Source organism: Aythya ferina (assembly GCF_964211825.1).
Source record: "Aythya ferina genome assembly, chromosome: 25".
NCBI lineage: Eukaryota > Metazoa > Chordata > Aves > Anseriformes > Anatidae > Aythya > Aythya ferina.
In genome coordinates this window covers 3,228,216-3,242,092 of record NC_140323.1, presented here as the reverse complement: position 1 = coordinate 3,242,092, position 13,877 = coordinate 3,228,216, and the positions used below count along the sequence as shown (strand labels likewise).

At 55.7% G+C, this 13,877-nt stretch overlaps 1 protein-coding gene across 2 annotated transcripts in view; it reads left to right on the top strand.

Moving 5' to 3' along the window:
• Positions 1–13,877, top strand: part of MYBPH (myosin binding protein H) — a 21,063-nt gene extending 7,186 nt beyond the window's left edge. The window contains exons 3-13 of one of the 2 annotated variants that reach the window (XM_084497688.1): positions 4,373–4,890; positions 5,019–5,153; positions 6,466–6,633; positions 9,238–9,326; positions 10,298–10,493; positions 10,996–11,135; positions 11,232–11,391; positions 12,032–12,168; positions 12,594–12,780; positions 13,502–13,543; positions 13,700–13,877. In XM_084497688.1, coding sequence (XP_084353814.1) covers positions 4,373–4,890; positions 5,019–5,153; positions 6,466–6,633; positions 9,238–9,326; positions 10,298–10,493; positions 10,996–11,135; positions 11,232–11,391; positions 12,032–12,168; positions 12,594–12,780; positions 13,502–13,512 — 1,741 coding nt within the window. In that variant the 3' untranslated portion in view covers positions 13,513–13,543; positions 13,700–13,877. Of the gene's footprint in view, positions 1–4,372; positions 4,891–5,018; positions 5,154–6,465; positions 6,634–9,237; positions 9,327–10,297; positions 10,494–10,995; positions 11,136–11,231; positions 11,392–12,031; positions 12,169–12,593; positions 12,781–13,501; positions 13,544–13,695 lie in introns of both variants that reach the window. The other variant, XM_084497687.1, reaches the window with a different exon arrangement.

Sequence of the window (13,877 nt, the reverse complement as noted above, 5' to 3'; positions counted from 1 at the left end):
GGTCTCTGTGTGAGTTCTCTGATTTTTGGAGCTCTGGCTTAACCCCCCAGGTAGGGGATGGAGAAAGGAGGTCCCCGTGCTGCATAGGAGGGGACAGCCCTGAGTGGGAACCATCTCTAGCCACATCTGTGGCTGGCAGCAAGGTCTGCCCTAGAGGGGGCTGAGAACCTCCTTTCTGCTGAAATCTTGGGTTTGGGGCATTTCTCCAGGCTGTTTGTGGAGTCTTCCATGGACTCCTAGGCCACACAGCATATGCAGGGTTGGATATGGCCATTTGGAGATGGGGAAGGTTCCTGGTCCCTACTGCTGGCTGGCTTTGGCTATATCCCACTGTGGGGTGGCAATGGGAATGCTGTCAGCCCAGGGTGTTCCCTTCCCCACCCTGATGCAGGCAGTGGATGGCTGCTCCTTGTTGACTCCTATGATATATAAAGGGCACTTCCAACAATAATTCAGAAAGACTTCCTTATCAGGGCCCATAGTGGCAGGACAAGGGGAAGCAGTTCTAAACCGAAAGAGGGTAGGTTTAGGTTGAAGGAAGAGATTTTTTGCAATGGATGTGCTCAGACACGGGAACACATGGCCAGAGAAGTTGTGGTTATCCCCATCATTGGAAATCAGGTTGGATGGGGCTTTGAGCAACATGGTCTGGTGTCGGGTACCCCTGCCCACAGCAGGGGAGTTGGGCTGGGTGGTCTTTAAGGGTCCCTTCCAACCCAACCAAAACTTTGAGGAACCCATACAACACACGTCCTTCATTTATTCTGGGCCTTTGGTGTCTCTGCTTGGCTTTAGGCATGTAAGTGGAAAAACCTTGCCTCCTCTTGCTGAATACTGGAGACCTGTTCAGGGGCTGAAATCTCTAAAATCCTCCTGGATTTGGTCCAGCTGTCAGAGGCATCTTCTGTCTTCCCACACAGACACATCAGCTGTCACCGTCGGGAATGCCTGGGCTTTCCTCCATTCCACCCAGCACGTCCCTGATGCTATGATTTCCTAACCTGGCTCTTTAGGGGTGCAGCCAGATTTCTCTCTCTGCACTGGGGTCCTGTCAATAAGCCCAGCAAGAAAAATGACCATGCTGCTTCTTTGTGGGGGGCTTGGATTACAGCAGCATGAGGAGGATCTGATTCTGTAAGCAAGAAATTAAGATCTCATCACTTAGTCCTATATTTTACCTGGGAGATAAGTAAGGCAATGTACCCATAAGTGTGGGCTGGAAATGTTGGCCAAAACCAATTTATAAATAGTACCTACTTCCCGTACAGAAAGGATCATTTCTCACTGGAAATTGTGAATACCCTGCATTTCAGCTAAATCCCCAAATACTTCGAGTTTCAGGCAAAATGCCCACCTGAGGAAAACCACCACAGCATCTCCTTTTGTCTCCGTCCCCAAATTAACTTTTGTGCCCCCAAAATGGGGGGGCTTCTTGATGGGACACCGCATTCCACCCTGGCTGGTGGAGTGGCTCCATGGGAGCAGCTTCTCCCTCTCCATTTTGTACCTGCAAGTGAAGCTGTCGTGGTGGATAACCAAAGACCCTCATCTCCTGTGGCTTGTCCCTGTAGGAACCCTTTGACTTTGGATTTGGGCAACCTGCCACGATGCCTTTGTGATCTATGGCAGGGAGCGCAGTGCTTCTGTGCTTGGTGTATTCGACATCCGGCGGTCTCGTTGCGAAGTGAGAATAAACAAGATGCCAACATACTACAGTAACGTGGCCCAGATAAGTCTGGATGATAAACCACGTTGATTCATTTGCTCTTAACCTATGATTCATCCTGTGAGTCAACAGAGAAAACAGCATCTAAACGTCACCGAGCAGGTCTTAAAACCTCAAATTTCATTCATATCAAGAACTGCAAGTGAAATAATTGCATTGATGTTCTTTTTCCAGAGGAAAGTGTTTAATTTTCAGCTGCACTCACCCAAATTGAAATAGAAGAGAAATCTGAGTGCTCATTTCCTTATGAACTATAGTTTTGGTATTGATTTTTTTCCCCTTCTGAGTTCTTTAAATTGCTTTTTTTTTTTTTTTTTTTTTTTTTTTTAACACATAATCAAAAGAAATGTGCTTTTTGCAAAGTGTTTTGGCTTAGATTAGACACCACAACCACCTTCATAAAAAAAACACACAAAGATTTCCAAGCAGAGGTGATGCTGTTTGTGGGAGCCTGGAGATGATGGAACACATTTGAGCAGATGGAGCCATCAAGGCGTGGGCCAGGTGAATGTGTCCCACAGACAAGGCTGAGTGTTTGTCTACTTCAAGTCCCCATGGAGATGCCACTCTGATAGTCACAGAGGTAGGACTACTGCCAGCACCGGTTCTAGACAGGGGCTTTTAAAGGTTTCATCCCACCTCCCTCTAGGTTGAGAAGATGCTGAGATCCTCCAGAACAGGATGAAATCCCTGTGGGTCATGACACAGAGGAAATGGAGTTTCCCCAGTCCCACCCTCTGGGTCCCAGCCCCTCTGGGGACAGCTGGAGAAGAACAGATGGATGGTCTCCTCTAGCCCTACGTTGCTGTGCTGGGGAGCAGGATTGCCTTCTTTTTAGCCAGAGCAGCTGCAGAAAATTTTCTGGATTGTGACCCACTTGGCTCCAACGTGCTCCAGGGAGCAGGGGAACTGCCAGCACCCATCCATGGGGTGCAGTAAAATCGCTGGGAACCCTGTGTCACCCTACCCTGCCTCAGGGAGTTCAGCCCTCTGGCACCCAAAGGCCTTGTAGGAGAAAGAGGAGCCATTATTAGTGACATTCCTTCTCACTGGTGAAAGTATAAGAGGAACGCTGGGGTTATCACGTAGTTTTGGAGGAAAGATACCCTCCCTGAGATACTGATACCATCTCTTGGTGTCCTGGCTCTGTCCTGCTGCCAAATGCAGTCGCTGAAATAACTGGGGGGGAAAAATCTTATCCCTGGAGCAGGAGGGTTGTGCTGCCAGGCTCAGCCTCCAGGGCCCATGGGGAGATCGGGGCAGCAGGAGGGTTTGTGCTCTTGTTACCTGATCCCCCTGTAACCCATGAGGCTGGGGGCTGCGATGGGTTTTCTACTCGGCTTACAGGAGCAGGGCTTGCAGAAAGTGCTGAGGCTTCTTCGTGCTCTTTCTGGGGATCAGTGATCACCCCTCTGTGTCCCCTCACCTCTGTCTGTGTAGGGCAGAGGGTTTCGGGGCCTTCTGATACCCACTGGGCCAAATAGCAGCAGTGCTGCCCTGGCCAACTCTTCTTCCTCTCACCAGCTCCATTCCCTGTGCAGAGCTCCTGCTCCACGAGCAGGATGTCACCATCCCGTTAAACGCCAGTCTGGCCAAGGGGGTTTTGCTCTTGTCCGGCAGTGGCCTCTTGACCCCGATGTTCATGTTTGGAGATGTTTCATGGGGACCACGAAAGCCTTTGGAGCAGTGCCCAGGAGAACTGGGCCTGCTTGGCTCCTCCACAGCAGCATCTCTGGAGGCAGGCGAGCAGCTGGGAACAGGAGGAAGCACTCTGCTGACCGAATTTGAGGAAGGCGAAGAATTAGACCATGGGTTACGGAGACGTTTTTAGTAGTGTCTCACACGACAAACGAGAGAAATGAGGACAGGCAAGGGGTGAACAGGTTTATATCCTACAGCCTAACAGGGCTTTCCTGGGCCACCATGGGGCTTTGGGGTGAATCCCTTTGGGGCTGGCAGAAGGGTGGCTGGACATGAGGCCTGGGGTAACCAGACACCATGGACAAGGGATGGTACGTGCAGGGCAGAGGCTGGAGAACATAGTGTGGGCCTGTGATCTACCTTCTTGAGGGTGGTGGGTGTGCAGGGCTGGGACGTGGGCACCTGCTGTGCCCATGGGGGCTGTGTTGAGGGCTGGAAGGGACCGTGGTGAAGAAACCAAGCTGGGAATGGAGTGACTTGGGGTTGTGGTAGGGACTGTGGACATGGGGGGCAGGTGGGCTGGGGGAGCAGTGCAGGATTTACCAGGAGGCTCAGAGGTGGGGATGCCTTGTGTCAGTGCAGGAGCTGGATGAGATTTGGGGGGCTTGGAGAAGCTGGGGGCAGTGTGTGCGGGTGCGCAGCTCGCAGGGGCTTTGGTGGTGGGGAGAGGAGCTGTGTCCCCAAAGAAAGGTGACCTGGCCCTGGCCTGCCTAGTCCCGTGTGGGCCTGGGAGGTGGCGGGGGGGCAGGACCATGTGTTGCAGTCCCATAGGAGGGGGTAGGGACATGCTGCTGAATGTGCAGGTCCCGGGTGGCTATTCCTGGCAGCCCCCGCCTGCGCAGGCAGATTGGTTTGCAGGGAGGTGACAAGTGCCAGCCCAAGCCTATAAAAATCTCCCAGCCCCTGTCCTGGCTCAGTGACCTGGTTCCCCCCCTCCCAGCACAGCCGTCCTGCAGCGGAGACTGTCCGTCCGGAGTCAAGACATCGGATCCAGAGTGGAGACGCCTGGTCCGGGGCAGGGACCCCATCGTCAGCATCAAGATCCCAGGTCTGGAGGAGAGACTTTTGGTCTGGAGCCGGGACCCCAATCCAGAGCAGAGATCCCAGAGAAGAGACCCCAAAACACCCCCTAGGCTTTGCAGCAATGACTGGCAAAACCGCACCTCCAGCTGCAGACCCGGCTCCCGCAGCCCCAAAGGAAGAACCAGCACCAGCCCCAAAGGAAGAACCAGCACCAGCCCCAAAGGAAGAAGCATCCCCAGCCCCAAAAGAAGAAGCAACACCAGCACCAGCTGCTGAAGAGACCCTGGCCCCCGAGCAGCCCCCTGCTACGGAGCAGCCCCCAGCCCCCACAGACAATGCAGCTCCCATCCCCACAGCAGAAGCAACTCCAGCCCCCGAAGAAGGTTCCCCAGCCCCCCCAGCTGAGCCCCCTGCCCCTGAGCCTGAGAAGCCCAAAGCAGGTGAGGAGGGGAGTGTGCACTGAAATGGGGAGGGGGATGCACGAGGTTGGGCTGGGGGGGTTAGGAGGTGGGTGGGCTGAGGCCCCTCTGCCTGGGATCCTGCGCTCACCGCTGTGGGTTTGTTACAGAGCCACCCAGCTCCCCCTTGTCCCTGGCTGTGGAAGAAGTGAGCGAAACCTCGGTTACACTGACCTGGAAAGCCCCTGAGAAGACGGGCCGGTCAGGCCTGGATGGATACGTGGTGGAGATCTGCAAAGATGGAAGTAGGCTTGGGCTTTCCTGCCTCGTAAGCATGGGGTGCTGGTGTGGGACAGAGCTGGGCAGAACCTGGCAGTGTTTCCCTGTATCCTGTTCCCCTTTCTTTGCCCAAATTGGTTCTTTATCTGCAGAGTCCCTTTAGCTTCAGATATCAGTGATCTCTTTAGCAAGATCCCAGGGTCTAACAGCACTGCTGCATCCAGCTAGAGGGTGGAGGAGAAACCAGTGTGCCCACTGGGGGTGGTCCCTGGTGGCCGCCAGCTCTTCATGGACTTGGGGTAGAATAGGATTAAGAGACCTGACAGGAAAGAAGACGCAATTCTCCCATGCTCAAAAGGATGCACAGACGGTGGGAGGATGAGGAAGGAAAGGGCTGGGCAGTGCCAGAGAGGCTGGCACGAGGCAGCAGGCAAACCCAGCCCGGAGGGAGATGGGGCTCGAGGAGCCTAGAGGGATGAAGGCTGCGGTGGGTGGAGATGGGCTGGTGGCTGGCAGCAATTCCCCGTGGCTCTCTGGTTGTGTTGCCAGTTGGTGGGATGAGGTAGGAGTTGAGAAGTCTTTTGGGCACTCTCATGAAGCCCTGCTGGGGCTTGGGGTGAGAGTGAATGAGCTGGGAACTGGGAATGTGAGGAGGCCCTTGCTGGGAGAAGCCGTTCCTGGAGGGAGCTGTCTAACGGCCTCCCAAAGAGCACGGTTTTGGATGTTCTCCTAGCTTGCTTTGGGCTTGGCTGGGTGACAGGAGAGCTGTAGTCATTCAGTGGTAGCCACGTGGACTCAAATTGCTGTATCTGAGCTGCTACAAGACCATGGCTGGGGGGGCTGGGGTCAAGTTTGAGGGAGGGCTGGTCTGGTTAATGCCATTTGCAGGCGATGGGCAGAGCTTGCTTGATGATGAAGACGGGCTGGGGAGCGTGGTAAGCCCCAGCAAGGTATCCTGGAGCAGCAGGAGGAGAGGATAGGCTGGCAGGGTGGTCAGAGGATCTTAACTACTTCCAGAAATGCACCTGGAAGGTCAGCAGAGACCACGTTTATTGGCCTAATGCCTTGCAAGCAGCCCCCTGCTCAGCAATTGGGCATCTGCCAGCATTTGGTAACCCACACTCCTCGCAGGGGGGGAGGCCAGCCCCCTCCCTCCGATGCCTTTTTCTCTCGGTGCCCCAAATCCAACGGGATGAATCTTTCTGCTTGTGCCTCCTCAAGGAAGAGGTTTTCTGCCTCTGGGTTTCGCCCCCTGGGGTTTGATCCTGCTGTTTGGGGGATGTGCATCCATCCGCCTGTCCGTGTCACGGCTGAAGTGCTCCGCTGGGTTTGTTCTAGGCACAGACTGGGCAGAGGTGAACAAGGAGCCCTTTCTTTCCACCCGGTACACGATCCAGGACCTCAGCTCCGGTGAGAAGCTCCACGTGCGGGTGAAGGCTGTCAGCGCCAGCGGCACCAGCGTCCCAGCTACCTTGGAGCAGCCGGTGCTCGTCAGAGAGATCACCCGTGAGTACTGGGGACACGCACTGTCCCCGCGTGCCCTGCCAGCAGGCAAAGGAGTCACAGCCCATCCCTACAGCCCCAACAGCCTCTGCCCTCTCACGTGTCGCAATCCAGACTTTCACCGAGATGTTGTCCTCCAGAACTGGGCCCAGTTCCCTCGGGGTGGGATGGGGACGATGTTTCCTGAATGCAAGGCACCGGTCCTGTAGATGGTGAGGCTTTGGGGGAAAAGTGCTGCACCCAAATTACAGGGCCGTGTTGTCCCATCGCATTGCAATGGCTGGGAAATGGAAATCTCCTCTCCTTGGCCACGCTCACGTCTCTAGTATGCCAGCACACGCGTGTCGGGCAGTGGCAGCTTTGTTTGTTTAGCTCAGGAAAGTCGAGAGCGGGTTGTCGGGAGCACGGGAACTTTAATCATGCTGAACACGCTAATGAATGACTTGCTCCCATGCTTAGGAAGACTCACATTCCTGCTGGGGTGCTGCGAGTGCTGAGGCTGATGCAGGATTGCAAAGTTGGTTTTCACTTATCCAACAGCAAATAGAGACTTATTTGTCCTTTACAAGGAATACTTAATGTGCAAATTTTCCTATTACTCGAAGAACAGATTTTTCCTTCTGCTTAAAAATAGTAATAACGATAACGGGTGTTATTCCAGAAACTGTCAGCTTTTTTTGTCAGAAAGGGTTTGGAGAGGACTGTCAGTGTCTGGAACGGGTCCTGCAGGGGCTGTGGGCATGGCTCAGTGGGTGCTGTGTCCGCTGCCTTGTCCAGGCTCTGCCTGGCGGGGCCAGATCCTTCGGTGGCTGAAGCAGAAATATCAGAGGTGTCTGGCAGGTGGCACCTCTCTCCTTGCCGCGTTCACCTCCAGATCCCAAAGTCACTGCTATTTTCCTTGTGGGGCTGGGGAAACCGAGCTGTGGGGGACTGGGAGGAGATGCCAAACGCGTGGCTCAGGTTTCCCACTTCTAGTCCCGTGCTGCACCCCCCAGGCCAAGCTGCCTGTCCTTGCTGCAGACTTTTTCCCAACCACGTGCACCAGCTGAGAGGTGTAAAACCCCAAGGGCTGGAAGACCCATGTGCAACTTGCTCTTCCTCTAAGATTTCTACTTTTATTTTTTTTTTTTCTGCTGACCGAAACACTTTATCAGCAAATGGCACTTGCCAACTTCTGTGTTTTATCTGAAACACAGCCCTGCATGTCCTTCCTGGCTTTGCTGAGCAACAAATGACCCCTCCAGGCTGCTGCCACCCCGTGTCTGCCCTGGTGGTGCTGGTGTGTGCTGGGTGCAGGAGCCTGCTCCTCCCTGCCCTGCCCGTTACATGCTGGTCTTTACGTTTTATTCAGGACTGCATTTTGTACCTCTCCCCGGTTCATTTATAGCGTCACAAGGGCTTTTAAATAGCAGCAGTACGGGCGGCAGGGAGCTTGAGAACAGGTGGGTCGAGGGAAGGCGAGTGGGTTTGGGAGGCGGGGAGAGAGACGGGGAGAAACCAGACAAGGATTTGGCACAGGAATTGTGTTGTGCAGGGAACAAGGGCAAGAAAAATGCTTTTTCAGCCACGGCCACGCTTCACCTGGGCCACCAACCCTGACCAGCCCCCTCCAGCTGAGCTGGGGAAAACAGCCATGAATTCATGCCCCTCCGTGGAGGCTGGGTTTCTCTGCCCTGCTGGGATGGATGAGTCCAAGTGGCAGCACCGAGGCGTGGATTTCTGCAGCAAAGGGCTGCGTTGCATGGAGCAGAGCCCACCCCAGCTGTCAGTGGGGCCATCTGGGACCGCCGGGCATCTCCTGGCCCTCCCCAGCCCTCTCACGCTCACAGCTGTTCAGGCATCGCTCGCTCATGGTTTAATTCTGGCCTCCCCGAGCCCCCTCCCAAGAGCTGAGCTCCGGCACGTTTAATCCAGGCAGAGACACACGGCTCTTTTATGAGGGGCTCACGTAAACCCGATGCCTCCCCAGCAGGACTGCTGGCACCACGCCGGCTGGGTTACGTGGCTGCTATTTTCACCCCGGGAAGGAGATGCACGCTCCATCAGCATTCTCTGGTGTTTTTTTTTATTTATTTATTTTTTACTTTTTGCTTATCTTTGTTATGTTCCCTTGGGGACGTTAGCCTTCCTTATCCAGCCTGGGGCTTTTCCGGCTCTGCTGTGTGGACCTGTGAGCCACCTTGGCCTCTTGGCAGCCCTGAGCCCACAGCGATGGAGCTCACCAACCCTCGTCCTTGCTGGGTTGTGAGTCTCCAGAAAGTCTGCTCTCTGAGCTGGGGGAGAAGTATTTCCTGACCAGGAGATGCTGTCTGCCGTTTTGCTGCCATGCAGGCTATGCTGGTAAAGCCCACGTTGGTCACTATGGGCTCAAGGATGGGCGAGGAAGTAATTTTTGGGGTTCTGGCAAAGGAGTTGGCTGGTGTGGCCCTGCAAAGAGAAGCACGGTCCTGGAGATGAGAAGGAAGAGGTGGTTCAGGGCAGGACATCCTGATGGCCAAGTGGGGGATGTATGGGATGGGCTGACCCATGCAGGAGTGTGGGACCTCTTGGGCTGTGAGCTGGGGTCTCTGATTTCCTGGCCCCACAACTTCACCTTCTGGTCCCCAGAGCTCCCGAGGATCCGCATGCCTCGTCACCTGCGACAGACTTACGTCAGGCGTGTTGGGGATGCTGTGAACCTGATGATCCCTTTCCAGGTAGGTGAGCAATTTGGGATTGAAATTCTTGGGTTTTCTCACCACAAGTTGGTTTCCACAGTGACTTTTCTTGCCAGCATGATATGCCTGGGGCCAGCTGAGGGCTGGCTTGTCCTGGCCCCCATGTCTCATGGGGTCCCATTCCTGCTCAGATCCCATTTTTGGTCCTGCAGCACCTTTATTGATGGCATTGATGGAGATCCCACTCGTGCCCACTAGGGCATGAACTGGGTATTGCTGCTGGCCTGGCCCATGAGCCCTGTGCAGATCATACCCAGCTCAGCAGGGCAGGGGCCCAGCCACATGCTGCAGGACCCAGAAGCACAATTTCAGGGCTCCTCCCAGGGACGACAGCTGCATTTGGAGCAGGGTAGTCCCAAGACTCTGTGGTAGAGGGACCAAAGCTGATGCAGGTGGTGGACCAAGCTGGAGTTTATCTCCTGAGCTGATTTATTACACGCTGCCTGTGGCATCCCAAAAGCACCTCCACCAGGGCATCTGTAAAGGGAAAAAAGCCATCCAAGAAACACCCCAGCCAAGCAGGGAGAAGCAAGAGGCAGAAAGGTGCCCCTGCAACGTGGGAGGTGTCCATCCCATGTCTTGTAGGCAGCTGGGAGCCTGTGCTGGCCATGTTCCAGGCATGAATCAGCCCTTGATGCCAAACTCAAGCCCCTGAAGCTGAGCACCTGGGCAGCATGAGCATAGCTCTGTCTGCAAAAACCTGGGCAGGCAAAAGGACTTGCTCCATGGGGACTTTGGGGACCAGCATGTGTCAGCATCATCCCTGGAGCCTGACAGATTGCTGGCAGTGGGACTGGTGGGGATCAGGCATAGTTTTTTCCCTGGCCCTTGCTGGATAGGAGAGGCTATATCCAGGCCGTGGCTACCTGGACACAGCGGGGTGGCTCTGCCCACCCCACCAGGACCATGCCCACGAGTAGTTCCCAACCTGCCTGCACGGGTTGCTCCAGGGAAAGCCGCAGCCCCAGGTGGTCTGGACCAAGAACAATCAGCCCCTGGACACCAGCCGTGTCAACATCCGCAACACAGACAAGGACACGATCTTCTTCATCCGTGAGGCGCAGCGCGGCGACTCGGGCAAGTACCAGCTGGCCGTGAAGATAAACGGAGCAGAGGACAAGGCCATCCTGGACATCCGAGTGATTGGTATGGCCACGGATGGGGTCCCGTGGGGTTGTGCCGTGGCTCTGGGGCTCATTTCTGCCCTTTGGTCGGGGTTGGCACCTGGTCTGGTGGGATGGGACAGGCCCAGCAGCAAGGCAAGGGGCTTTGGGGTCACAGAATCACAGAATCACAGAATTTTCTAGGTTGGAAGAGACCTCAAGGTCATCGAGTCCAACCTCCAACCTAACGCTAACAGCCCTCCACTAAACCATATCCCTGAGCTCTACATCTAAGCGTCTTTTGAAGACTTCCAGGGATGGTGACTCCACCACTTCCCTGGGCAGCCTGTTCCAATGATATGTGAAGGAGTTGCTCTGGTGAAGGCTGCGGGGTTTCTACCAGCCCCTGCCCATCGCAGCTTCTCATCCCTCATGCGCTGCAACAGGGTGAGAAGACATTAAAAGCGAAGCAAAAGGGGTGGTTGGGGTGCAGAATCTGAGGGGAGCAAATAAGGATGCAGCCTTGTGTGTGTTTGTAATTGCAGAGCCGCCGGGTCCCCCCCAGAACCTGAAGCTGGTAGACATTTGGGGCTTTAACGTGGCCCTGGAGTGGTCCCCCCCAGCGGACAATGGGAACTCCGAGATCAAGGGCTACACCGTGCAGAAGTCGGACAAGAAAAGCGGGGTGAGCACAGCCACTCATGGCCCCCTGCTGCCTGGGCTGCCCCATGGGTTCCTTTCCTTTGGGCAACCTCTCACTGCTCTTTTTTCCCCCTCTCAGAAATGGTTCACAGCACTGGAGCGCTGCACCCGCACCAGCTGCACCATATCCGACCTCATCATGGGCAACACCTACTCCTTCCGCGTGTTCGCTGAGAACGCCTGCGGGCTGAGCGAGAAAGCAGCCGTCGCCTCCGGGGTGGCCCACATCGAGAAGAAAAGTGGGGACAGGGACAGGGCTTGGGGGCGGTGGGGTGGGCAAGAGGGCTCCTGTCCCCACTGGGGCTTCCTCAGCATTGGGTGGGTGGTGATGCTGCCTGGGATGAGCCCTGTTAGGTGAAGGCTGTGCGTCCTCAGGACAGACGGACAGATGTCCCCTGCCCTCCCTCTCCACCTCCTTTCTCCTTCGGGGAAGGCTTGTGCCATGGGCAGACCCCTGGGAGGAATTGAGGAGTGAACATCCCTGGGGTGAGATCAAAGCGGGTCTCTGCCACCTCCAGAGCCTACTTCCAGCTCCTGTTTCTGTGCACTTCATTTTGGGGATGGAGCAGAAGGTCCAGCGAGGTGCCTGGCCTGGATAAAACCTCCTGCACAGAGCAAGCATCACGGTGCTGGTTTCCAGACGGGTATCGCCCCTCTAATCCCCTGGGACTGGGCACGAACGTGGCATGGTTGGATGAGAAGGGGTCTGCAGACAGGGCTGGTGTGAGGCCAGGTCCTCAAAGCTGCTCCAGATGCTGTCTAGCTTACGTGAGGGAGCAGAAGGATTTTGGGGTACCTTTAGCTTAGTTCTTGTGACCATGTAGTGGTCAACCCAGGATCCCAAGCTCTGCCTCAACCTGCACTTAATTAATTTCCTAGAAACTGTTTACCAGCCAGAGAAGATCCCCGAACGGGACATGATGGAGCCTCCAAAGTTCACCCAGCCCCTGACAGACCGAGCCACCACCCGGGGCTACAACACGCACCTCTTCTGCTCTGTCCGGGGCTTCCCCCAGGTCAGTGGCTCCTCCATGGGCAGCATCACCCCCACGTGTGGGCAGCCACCAGCTAGGCTCTTGCAAGGTGGCTGGAAGTGTTGGGAGATAGTTGGTCATGTTGAGTTGGGGTTGAATAGAGTTGGGGGGCAGCAGCTGTCCTCCAGGTGAAACTAGGGCAAACCTGGGGTGTTTCTGCATGTGGAGTGGAGGCTGGCTGCAGTTCAAGCTGTGTCCTGTCTCCTTCTACACTAGGAGAGCAGCTGTGGGTGGTGGTTGGGGCTTCAGAGTGGGAGTTCTTGCTCTTCAAATGGCTTCTGGCTGTGGATCCCACCATGGCCACCAGCTTCAGATGGAGCAGAAGGAGGCGGCTGCATTCTGGGGACGGTCAGATTTCTCATTTCTCTCCCTGCTTAAATATATATATGTATCTTGCTGCTTACCAGCCCAAAATCATCTGGATGAAAAATCAGATGGAGATACGGGAAGACCCCAAATACATAGCACTGATCGATCAGGGTGTCTGCTCCCTGGAAATCCGCAAGCCCGGCCCTTTTGATGGGGGCGTCTACACCTGCAAAGCTGTGAACCCCCTGGGAGAAGCTTCGGTAGACTGCAAACTTGATGTGAAAAGTACGATTGGCTGAGGCGAGAGAGGAGCAGCTCTCCCTGCCTGCCTTTCCCTGGCCTTGCTTTCACAGTGCTTCACTTTGTCCCTGTTTTTGGTTGAGTCCTGGTGGGGGGGGAGCCTTAGGGCACTGGGCAGCCCTGTGAGGCTGGAGCTTTGGGCTTCTTGGCTTGACGGTCTTGCATCGTCCCTTGTTCCTGAAATCACCTTCCCACATTCATGGCCAAAGGGTGGGGAGGGACCCAGAGACTGCAGAGGCAAAGGACCAGAGGTGCTGGTGGAGGCTGGGACAGTCACTTGCTCCTCACTGCATCCACCAGCGCTTGTGTCCCAAGTCATCCGCAAGCCACACGTGCCAAAACCGCTTCACTTGCACCTGGGGTGCCCTGATTTATGTCTCAGGTCCTGCCCAGGCTTCCCAGCTCCCATTTCCCTGCCTCAGCAGAGCACCCAGCCCTTAATGACAAGCTTGTCCTTGTGCTGGGGACACAGAGCACCTGGCCATCACCCAGGTTGGGACCTGGGGTGCTGGGGACAAACTGTCCGGGAGAAGGCAGTGCGTGCACGTAATCTCTTGGAGCACGTATGCACAGGGATGGTGCACATGGGTGTACGTTGGTGTGTGCACATGGGTGGATTTGTCGTGCCCTGGCTCACTTTTAGATGTCAGAGGGGAGTGAGGGGAGGGGAGTTCACCGGTCTTACATCTCCCGTTCTCTCCTGCAGTGCCCAAGTGAGGACGGGTTGGAGGGTGAGACGAAGAGTGAGGTAGGTCTGGGCTGGGGCTGTGGGTGGGAGGGAAGGAGGATGGATCACTTCATCAGGGCTGGGGCAGGCTGGGGTCCTGGATCAGCCCTCGTCAGCTGCTGATGGAGCCCTGCTCAGGGCTGGCAGGACTCAGGGCTTGTTCCTTTCCCCAGGCAGATGCTGCAGCAGCACAGCACACGGCGATGCTCCCGGCCACAGCCCCCCAGGGCCTGCCCCCTCTCCAGCAGTGCCCCCGGGGTCCCGCACGTTGGCCTGGCCATGGCATGGCCCTCTCTGGGTGTGTTCTTACCTGTGGCAATAAAACAAGCCTGTCTGAGCTTTGGTCCTCAGCAAA